The 11,947-nt window shown below is 31.4% G+C and overlaps 1 protein-coding gene across 1 annotated transcript; it reads left to right on the forward strand.

Moving 5' to 3' along the window:
* The first annotated feature begins 421 nt into the window (after positions 1-421).
* Positions 422-1,249, forward strand: LOC127076731 (ethylene-responsive transcription factor 13). Its single transcript, XM_051018495.1, has one exon. The coding sequence runs from the start codon at positions 589-591 to the stop codon at positions 1,156-1,158; it is 570 nt and encodes a 189-aa protein (XP_050874452.1). The 5' UTR covers positions 422-588; the 3' UTR covers positions 1,159-1,249.
* Positions 1,250-11,947: the final 10,698 nt, after the last annotated feature.

Genomic DNA, 11,947 nt, shown 5'->3' on the forward strand with positions numbered 1-11,947 from the left:
ACCTGAAATATCTAATAGCATGAATATTAAATAAAAAGAATAAAATTCAATCTTCATGTGATTTTCCACGCCACCTTGTATAACTTCTTAATAAAATTATATATATATATATATATATATATATATATATATATATATATATATATATATATATATATATATATATATATATATATATTAAAATATAAGAAACTAAAACTGTAAACTATAAAAAAAAAAGACTTCAAATGATTTAATTTATAGGAAAAAATGTCTAACATCCCTTCAACATAAATTATACCATTATTAATAAATAAAACCGGTTCCTCAACTTCAATAAAAAGAAGTACTAATATACTATCTTAAACACCTTTAACACATGACTAAATATCTTACATATTTTAATTAATATTATGTCGCTATGGTTCCACGAAAGAGAACGAGAATATGTTCTCAAAGCCAACAACTTTTCATTTTTCAACAACATAATACTCACAGATGAACCATATAAATACGAAGCATCACTTGTTGCATTACAATTTACAATAGCTTATAACGTTAATTAACACGAAACACTTGCAAATTTAGTACAACGTTGTTTGAAAGAATATGAATCTCGAAGCTACGACTCTTGAATCCGATCTCGCTTTTCTCGATTCAATTCAACGCTACCTTCTCAACGACCACCACGACTTCAGTCCTCTCGCCGCTGTTTCTGCCGCATCTCACGGCGTTGCTCCATCTTCTCCCACCAACAGCGGCAGTACTAGTAGTGGTTCAACGTTAACAACTCTTCACTGTGACATTGCCAACGCGCCTCTGATGCATCGTGAAACTCACGCGCCTCCTTGTTGGCAGAAGTATAAGGGAGTGAGGCGAAGGCCGTGGGGAAAGTTTGCGGCTGAAATTAGAGATCCGAAAAAGAACGGCGGAAGGGTGTGGCTTGGGACTTTTCAGTCGGCTGAAGATGCGGCTTTGGCTTATGACCGAGCCGCTTTTAATATGCGTGGCTCAAAGGCTAAGGTTAATTTTCCACATTTGATTGGCTCTGATGTTTCAGAGCCGATGAGAGTGACTGGTAAGCGGCGTGAGCTGGAGCAGTGTTCTTCATCGCGGGTGGTTTTAGAGCCGAAAAGAAAAATTAGCCGAGTCAGTGTCTATAATAATACTTTATTATGATCATTTTACTCGTTGATTTTTCTGTTATTTTATTTTTTTCTGTAAAATTTTCATATTTTAATTTTATCAATCAATGTTGATTTTGTTTTAATTAAGTCTTGTAACCTTGTTTTGTTGGATTACTTGATATAATTTCAATGATTATATTGACTCATCAAAAATGATGAGACTTACATGCAACTCTTTAATAAAGAGGGTTTCACCAATTGATGTGAACTTAAATCCAACCAAATGTATTTCTTTAATAAAAAAAATGAGTGTTACATAGTTAGAGTTAGTGCTATTAACACTTCTACTTTGAAGTTTGTATTGCATTTACTTTGAACTAATCTTTCATTACTAATAACTTAGTCATAGTTTTTATAAAATCCTCAATTATAATAAATGGAAACGTGGTAGAAATTGTTAAATATATTTTTAAAGATATTAAATATAAAAAATTTCACAACAATTCTTTTGATTTTGAATGGAAAAGAATAAATCTACTGTGAAACAAATGAATTTTTTTTACAAGATCAATTGAAGAATAATAATAGTTGATGACGAACACACGACTCTATTCTCGTAAAGATCATTATCTAGATCCTTTAAGAATGTCAATGATGTCATTGTTTATACTAAGGAATGTACTTTCACTTTGGATGAAATCCATATGAAAGTGAGGTCTAATTTTTTTTCAAAGATAAAAGACTTAAAGGTTGATGATTATGGTGAAAGCTTAATGTCTTAAGAGAAATCAGTGAGAATTAGGAAATTTTAAATTCAGAGTTCTGACAAGTCAAAGTTTAAATGTTTTATTTTTCATAAAACAATGAGGATTCTATTTAGATTGTAGTTGCCTCATATATGAATGATTATAAGAGTGTCAGTGCATTAGTGGTGTCGAGTATACATACTTAAAAGAGTTGCGTCATGGATTTTATATTATAAGTATTTAATGAAATTATACTTTGAGATTTTAAAGTTGGAAAAAGATGGAGTTGTTCGACTCGATGACAATAAAGCTTGCAAACTTCATAATATTGGTACAGTCAGGCTTACAATATTTGATGATCGTGAGTTCCTTCTACGTGATGTGAGGTATGTCCCTAAATTTAAGTGAAATTTATTGTCTATAAGCATGTTTGATCATATAGACAATAGAATTTAACACGGGGAGTTGAAATTTCTTCATGGTGATTGATAATGATTAAAGTGTCTAAAATACGTGGTTATGTATTTTATATGGTTCCACTGTTATTAGTCATGCATCATTGCCTAATAAATACCTTCATTGCAACTCCAATTTATCAGTTTTGTGATCAAGGAATGTTAGTGAAAGAAGAAGTAACAAATACTTGGAAGTTGTTTTTAGAGCAGTTTAATAAATTCGGTAGAAAGCAGTGTATAAAGAGACATAGAACAGTTGTTGGAATGTTTTTAGAAGTTGGGTTGCCAAAGAGTGTATAGGGGTAAGGCTTGTGTCAAAGTGGCTTACATATAACACTTTGTCATTGCATTTTTTTTTAAGTTCTTTTTCTTTTAATTTATTTACGTTTTTTAGGATTTACTAAAAAATCCAAAGAAGTGTGGAAAAACCAATCTAAGCCAAAAGAAACATAATCATACAAATTCTATGGTATTTTACTATGGAAGTTAAGATGACAAAGTAACACAATATTGCATCACTAGAAAAGTTGTGGCGCTTAAACAAAACAAGAGTGACATGCTATTATGATTCGTAGACTGATATGTCAACAACATCGCAAAAATAGTGGTGCACCTCTAAGGCAAAACAACGTGATTCTGTGAGATCATAAATTTTCTATAAATTGTAAAACACACTCAATTATTAGGGTTCTAAGTTTGATGATAAATGAGGCATATTATTAAGCATTGGAGATGGGGAGAAAGCAAGGAACCATGAATTCTTTAAGGATGAGTAACTAGCTCCCTTAGATGATTTGTCCCGCAATAATGTGAATCATGGGATCTATTTAGATATTTTCTCTATAATGATGAACTTCTTATCGTGATTCATTAATATTTTATGCTTAATATTTTTTCATCTAAGAAATTTGGGGGATCAATCTAGATAGCAATTGAGAACTAACAGTAAACTTTTCTATTGGAACTAAATATTTCTAAGAGGTTGTTCATTATTACTTGACATAAGGCATACTCTCTGACATAGTTATTTTATGTTTCTATCAAACTTTCTCCGATTGCGACTTTGCTCAAGACATTGGGGAATTATAATCACACGAAGCAGGTTATGCAATGAGAAATCATGCATAACAATTTTGTAAAATAGTCCTGATATATGAAGACTCATTATAGGTCCAAGAAGGGTTTAAACACATGAAAAGGGAAAAGGATTAAAATGGGAACTTAATCGTTTCTCTTATTATAAGTTTCATCGGTTAGCTTAGTTTCATTAATTTTATAATATTCACACAAGTGATTCAACCGCGCTACTCACACCCCCTTTTTACAGTTATGTCATTCACTTTCTAATAAAAAGTATAATATCTTTCATATTGTTTAAATAATCACAATTTTTTTGGATCGATATGTTTTCAACCTAACTTACCACTTGTGAACTTTCGTTGACACAACTTACTACACTTATATTTTCGGACCAACAAAATAACAATGTTACCAAGGACTATTGATTATTTCAATAAGGAAATATTAGGTAACTATACTTGATATTAGGTATATTTGATTTATTTATTTATTTATTTATTTATTTTTACTTTACTCTATACTACTAAAAGTATATGTGTGTTCAATTTATGTCTAACGCAAGATTGGAGAATTTGTAACTCGGGCAAAAAATTTAAAAGACTATAAAAATAATTTGAAAACTCATTTGCATAGCTAAACTACAAGAGAAAAAGATGTAATTACACTATTCTAGTACTAGTGAATCACCTTAGGCAACGCTACATAAATAACCTAAAACTATCCCACTTAGACGTACTCTAGGAGAATTTGGGTGATGACTATACGAAGAAGAGGTGGCTTGTTGGGTCCAACTGACGAATCCATTTTTCTTTGACATTAAGAATTATGTGTTTGTAGGTTTGAGAGATACTAAATTTGAAGGATGTGTTCTAATATATTCTTATGAGTATATGACTAGGTTCAAGGAGACGTGTACTTTTTGCAACACGGGAGGTATAATAGAAATTTAAAAAAGGTTAATATTGTTTTAACTAACACTTACTTGTAGAGATAAGGATTCAATATAGACATTACCAAGTGGTGTGATAATTACTTGGGTGAAACTAGAATAATTGTTTTTAGAAAGATTATATTCAATACACAAATATGTGGACAAGGTGGCGAACATCATATTATTAAGCAAGGATAGACTAAATCTCTCCATTATACATGGGAAAGGTAAAAACTTATTATTATAATATCCATCACATGACATTGATGACTTGACAATTGTATAATATTTTACACAACGACATAAAGGAAACACAAGATTGTTATTAGATGCCTCTATTGGAGGTATTATGCAAACAAAGTCCGATAAATAGACAAAAAAGTTGATTGAGAATATGACCCAAAAAGAGTATAGTGCAACAACAAACAAAGGAGTTATATGAAGAATAGGTGGAGTATTTGACATCAAAAGTGTATTGCTAGAAAGCCATAACAAAATGCAAACATAGTTGGACACTCTGTCCATAATCAACAGACTTTCCAAGGGGACATCACTAGGTAAAACATGTACAACAAGCTTTCATATATGATTAGTGTGTCGGTGGTCATGAAAAGGGCTAGTGCAACCTAAACGGTTTCCATGATAAATAGGCTAAGTACACTGGAAGTTTTCAAATGAATAATATTTTCTTAGGAACATACATTCTTGCATGGATAAGTCACCAAAAAATCAGGTGGAATAAAAAACAGGGGAAAAGTTTATATTAGAGTCAATAATATCAACCACTATATTAGAATCAAAATCATATACAACATCAACAATCATACCAAAATAAGTAGCAACAATCTCAACAATATCAAAAACAATCTCAATAATATCGGCAACAATATCAATAAAATAGTACAACAATGGTATCAAAATGAGCAAGAAGAACCAATAAAATTTTCTCAATTGGAAGTTTTCGTGATCATGTTCATATAGGTGACACATGATACTTTTAAAAATAAGAAATTGGACCAAGAAACAAATAGTATGAACAAAGAAGCATGTATCAGGAGTTTGGAGACACATATTTGCCAACTACCAAAACAATTGACAGACCAATCTACTAGACTCTTTAAGGGGATTATAATTAATAATCCCAAGAAGCATGAAAGTTTATATGCTATCAATTTAAGGAAGAATAAATTTACCAAAGTGTTAAATGCTATCAATTATAGTTAAATGAATTCCATGAAAAACAACGACGTATGGGATCTTGTAGAGTTACCTAATGGGGCAAAGGCCATTGGTTGTAAATGGATCTATAAAACCAAGAAAGATTCATTAGGCAACATTGAGAGATACAAGGCCAGACTCATTGCTAAGGGATTTACTCAAAAGGAGGGAATCGATTACACTGATACTTTTTCTCCTGTATCTAAGAAAGATTCTCTTCGTGTCATCTTGGCATTAGTTGCACATTTTTACCTTGAGTTGCATCAAATGGATGTGAAAACAGTCTTTATTAATGATGATTTGGAGGAGGAGGTTTATATGAAACAACCTGAAGGTTTCTCTTCTAATAGTGGTGAGCATTTGGTTTGCAAGCTTAAGAGATCCATATATGGTTTAAAGATCTATATATGGTTTAAAACAAGCCTCTCGTCAATGGTATCTTAAATTCCATGAAACGATATCTTCATTTGGGTTTATTGAAAACCCCATGGATTAATGTATATACCAGAAGGTCAGTGGGAGTAAAATTTGTTTTCTCATTTTGTATGTGGATGACATACTACTTGCAACCAATGATAAAGGTTTTCTACATGAGGTGAAACAATTCCTCTCTAAAAACTTGGATATGAAGGATATGGGTGAGACATCTTATGTCATTGGCATTAAGATCCACAGAGATAGACTTTGAGGAATTTTGGGTCTATCACAAGAAACCTACATCAATAAAGTTTTAGAGAGATTTAGAATGAAAGATTGTTCCCCAAGTGTTGCACCCATTGTCAAGGGCGATAGATTTAATTTGAATCAATGCCCTAAGAATGATTTTGAGCGGGAATAAATGAAGAACATTCCATATGCTTTTGTTGTTGGAAGTCTTATGTATGCTCAAGTATGCACAAGGCCTGATATTGCATTTGCTGTTGGAATCTTAGGAAGATATCAGAGTAATCCAGGTATGGATCACTGGAAAGCTGCAAAGAAGATGTTGAGATATCTTAAAGGAACAAAAAGATTACATGCTAATGTATAGGCAGACGGACAATCTTGATGTGATCGGCTATTCAGACTCCGACTTTGATGGTTGTGTTGATTCTCGCAAATCAACATCAGGATATATTTTTTTGATGGCTGATGGAGCTATTTCATGGAGAAGTACTAAGCAAACCTTGATTGCTACTTCTACTATGAAAGCCGAGTTTGTCTCCTGTTTTGAGGCTACTTCTCATGGTGTATGGCTTAAGAGTTTTATTTCTGGGCTTAGAATCATGGATTCTATTTCTAAACCTCTGAAGATTTTTTGCGATAATTCAGCAGCTGTCTTTATGGCTAAGAACAATAAAAGTGGAAGTCGAAGCAAGTACATCGACATAAAGTATTTAGCCATTAAAGAAAGAGTTAAAGATAAAATAGTAGTTATTAATCACATTAGTACTGATTTAATGATCGTTGATCCTTTGACTAAGGGCATGCCACCAATAAAATTTAAGGATCATGTAGAGAACACGGGACTTGGCTCCTCCTTATGATTGTATACATACAGTTTATTAATAAAACTCTTATATTGTGATGTTTTCTCATTTTCATGCGCACATCAGTTTGAGAAAATATGTTACATCTGGACCAAGAGTAAACGTTGGTTTATTCATCAAGTTAGTTACCACATTACAGATATATACTTGAAAATAGACATGTCGTAATACATAGATAAGACTACTCGCTTTAAGATGGACTATCTCTATGATTCACATATTTATTTCTTGAGTAAGTTTTCCATGACTCATTTATGCCAATAATCCGTTCTATGGACCAAGTAGGAGAATGTAACGGTTTCTTATTTTTATTATAATAATTATTAATAATAAAAAACCAATTTTAATGTGGTCCATAGTTTTGGGATTTTGATTCTGAAAAGGGTATGATTTATTTTGGTTTTAATGTAAATTGATATGACCATTTAATTGGGTGGTAATGAGTTTTAATGACTTTAAATTCTTGATGGTAGAATCAAGCCTATAAATAGTCTTTGGTCCCCAAAACTTTCTCTCATCGCAAAAGAAATACACCATCTATATCGAGAGAGCAAGAGTTTGGAAGAATCAAAAGCAGTGCACTCACAACACTGCAACAATTGCTGGAGGTAAAACCTCTAATTCTATTTCCACATATTGTTTTATTGATCTTGTTGTTCTTTTGTTATCAGGAACATAAGATCAATATATATATTATTCTAATAGGTGACACATGATACTTTTAAAAATAAGAAATTGGATCAAGAAATAAATAGTATGAGCAAAGAAGCATGTATCAGGAGTTTGGAGACACATATTTGCCAACTACCAAAACAATTGACAGACCAATCTACTAGACTCTTTAAGGGAATTATAATTAATAATCCCAAGAAGAATGAAAGTTTATATGCTATCAATTTAAGGAAGAATAAATTTACCAAAGTGTTAAAGGCTAAGGGTTACAAAAGTTGTCATTGAAAAAAATTGAGGTTAATTGTGAAATTGTAAAGGAAGATGGACTAATGATTAGAGTTGAAAAGAGCAAGGAAAAAAATATAGTGGAGTTAAAAGTGTGATGAAAGAAGAAAAAAAAATTCATAAACTATAGTTCATGTAATATTATCATATCCACCGAAGAAGAAGAAAATATCATAAGGTAAGATAGTATGAAAAATTCCTTGAATTATTCAACAACCTACAAGTCATTATCTCATTCGGAGAAGCATTACAATAATTCCAAGCTTACACAAAGATTATGAAGGAGTTTGCGACCAAGAAAAGAAATATATTCAACAATGAGGTAGTTTACTTATTAATATTGTTGTGTGGTAATTCAAAGAATATTAACCATCTTCCAATTTATCAGATTTAGGTGGTTTCATTATCCCATGCAATATTGGAAATTTAAGATTTGAAAAAAAAATATTTATTCCCGATATAGGATCAAACTGATGTTATTCTGGATGGCAGAAAATTTAAGGGGAGAAATAAAACCACTCAGTATGATCTTGACTTGATATGCAGGTCTTATGTATATCCTTAGGATGATGAAATATGTGTCGGTAAAAGTTGGCAATTTTATACTTCTGGTTAATTCGTTACTTTGGATGTAAGCAAATAAAAAGAGCCTCCTACTTCTAGGCAAACCATTTGTATCAACTCTTTAAAAGAAACCTTAATTGGGAGACAAATGAGCTATTTAAGTGGTTTATGGATGAGAAATATATTTTTAAGGCTTGAAGTAAGGAGATGAAAGTATTACATGCTAAAACATGGATGTATAGCAAATAGAAAAGGGAAAGTAAAAAACATCATATGAACCCCAAAAATTGTCATATCCACCTAATACAAAAATGGAGTCCATATAAAGTATGAGCCTTTATCCACTCAAGGAAGAAAAGGAAGACGGTGTTAGTAAAACATTAAAGTTTCAAGAAAGGAAAAGGCTTCAAGAAGAAAAAGTTTGGTTATGTAGAACCAAAATGAAAGGTTGTAATCTAATAAAATTCTACCATATTGGCTGAAGCTACCATGTCCAGCAGCAACTAAGAAGAAAGAAAGACTATATTGGCTATTCTTTACACTGATAATGAAAACAAGAGCTTCATTAGGAAAGAAGCCGGGCACCAAATGTGAATGCTTAAGATTAATAGAAATTCAAAAAGGCAAAGAGAAGGATAATGACTAAAGATTAAAGTCTAACTCAAAATTCTTCTCAACTTTCAAAAACCTAAACAAGTAAGGTTTGGACCAAATATTCACTATTTACGATTTTATAAATCTGAGAGTGTCCATTTAAATATGAAATTTTCTAAAAGTTTACCTTTTCTTTACGATAAATTATCATATTATTCACACACTAAGGCAACATTTTTTGTGTATCTAGAACCCTTTAGGATTATCTTTCTATATGCTAAATTTATGTATCCCTTGATAGTCTCTTTAATCCATATCCCCCCTCTTTATTTATAAATTGAATTACATGATGCTATTTTACAAATAATTGTAATTACTTCGTTTCTCTTTAGAGTTAGGTAGTCATACGAAAAATCATAAGCACAGTAAAATTTTAAGTTTAGGATTGCTCATGTAATAACAATATTTTAAGTTTATAGTAGTGGTCTTAAAAGAAAATGTCATTGAAAGAGACTTAATTTTTTTTTTGAATAGTGGTACCCATCGAAAAAATATAAAGATAAAATTAAAATGATTAAAGAAGGACAAAAATGAAGTGGTATCACTACAAATAAATAAATAAAGTCTCTAATAGCTTATGATCATCCCTTGAAGTATTGGTTGTGGTAAAAGAACATCAAAAATCTAAAAATGGATGAATAAAAGAATTTAGTGTCAAACTCCAAGAATTTAGCCAACTTTCCCAAATTTATCACTACAAATAAATAATAAAGTCTCTAATAGCTTAGGATCATCCCTTGAAGTATTGGTTGTGGTAAAAGAACATCAAAAATCTAAAAATGGATGAATAAAAGAATTTAGTGTCAAACTCCAAGAATTTAGCCAACTTTCCCAAATTTATCATACCTTAACCAAGTTACGTTACAACCTTTGAGACCTAAAAAGAGTGTGTAATAATTTTGATTTGATAAACTCTTTAGATAATGTTAAAGTTTGTGGTAAAATGATCTTTATATGTTGATTGAGTGATACCCTTATCATTTGAGTGAATTGGTGAGGAAGGGAGAAAAAATTGAATAAATATGAGCATGTTAGACATTTTTTATTTATCCATATTGAGGTATGCGAAAAGAATTAGTACTTAAGTAGGATCATGAAAGTATTATGGTAAATAGTGTCAAACTTAGATATTATCATCGAAGCAAGTAAACTTGTTTCTTAAAATCTCAGTTTTCAGACTTTTCCTTTAGAACAAGAAAATATTCAAGAATATGGTTGTGATAGAAGTTTGTCATTGCGTGTTTTTAGTATATTTATATTTGAAATTATGTTCTCCTCCTAGAAAGATATCAAACACAATGTGTCAGACAATGCGTATGACAAGTCGGATGCAATGACAATTAAAATGTAAATAAATGAAATTGAACACAATAATTTGGTACCCTAGTTCAATGCAATAACACCTACATATGGAGGATGTTAACCTAAGAAAGAAATCCATTTTTAATAGCATAAGTACAAATTGATCTTAGATGAACTCTTCTAGTTAAATGTCTTTTTGTTAATACTACCAATAAATTTATATTTAGGACTCCCCCTAAATATGAGACCGATGTCACTTTCTCACAAAAACTATCCCTAGTGTTGGAAAGATTACAAAAGGTTGGAATGATTAAACTATTACAACTCAATAAAACAAACTTTATTCCTTTGGATATGAATGCTCAAACGAATAGAGTTTCAGAAGTAAAAACACATGAAAACATAAAAGACTCAACATATATAATTGCCTTTTAATATCTTTCAAAGTCCGAGTCTTCTATTACAAAGAGAGTCTCCTTAAATAGCAAAATAGACAGTTGTGGCTTGCGATTAGGGTTGCTGAAAACATGCGGATGAAGAACTCCAAAAAATGCATACACAAGATATGATTTAATTTCATTTGCAATATATCTTAAATTAAATCCATATCCATATGATTTGGTCTTGATCTGTGGTATTTTTAGGAATTCTTTCCTAATTCCCTAAAAGCGCATAAACATAAAGATAAATAAGGAAACAAACCATGTGCTTGATTCTGATATAATGCAACAACTTCAAAGGCAGAATGTTCCATGGCGTGTGGGACATCTTGCTCCACATCTTTGCCTCTGGTTTTGAGCGCATAGAGACCATATATCTCAACATCATGTCATGAAATATTGCATAACATGTTGCATATAAAAATGTCTCAATCACTTGTAACAACAATCTCCCCTTTTGCCCAATTTTAAGGCGAATACAACATGTAAGATGTGCAACCAAATGACTAGAATAATCTTCATGACAAATCATCAAATTGCATCAAAGATCTAGATAACTAGCATATCAGCATAAAAACTAGTATATCAGATTAACCAGATTACCATAAAAAGTTATGCATTTAGATCAAATTTGTTTCTTATCCCCCTATTTGCATCGAAATGGGCAAGGGGCCAAAAAAAGCCAATAAAAGAACTAAAATAGCCCAGGAGGGGCAGAAATCCAGGAAGCAGAAAAAAGTAAAAAAATGGAACCAGCTCAGAGGGAAGAAGGGACCATTATCCTGCTCTGAGGGTGATTAAACAAATTGGAGAAATACTCACGCATATATAAAAAAGATAATTAATAAAACAAATTATTAATCTTTAGAATTTTTAGATGACCCAACATTCGAACTACCTTCACTAACAGCATCACCATTATCATTTCCAACCTGATCTTCAAATGTCTTGTCCTTAGCAGTAGG

The sequence above is a fragment of the Lathyrus oleraceus genome, chromosome 4, assembly GCF_024323335.1.
Source record: "Lathyrus oleraceus cultivar Zhongwan6 chromosome 4, CAAS_Psat_ZW6_1.0, whole genome shotgun sequence".
NCBI lineage: Eukaryota > Viridiplantae > Streptophyta > Magnoliopsida > Fabales > Fabaceae > Lathyrus > Lathyrus oleraceus.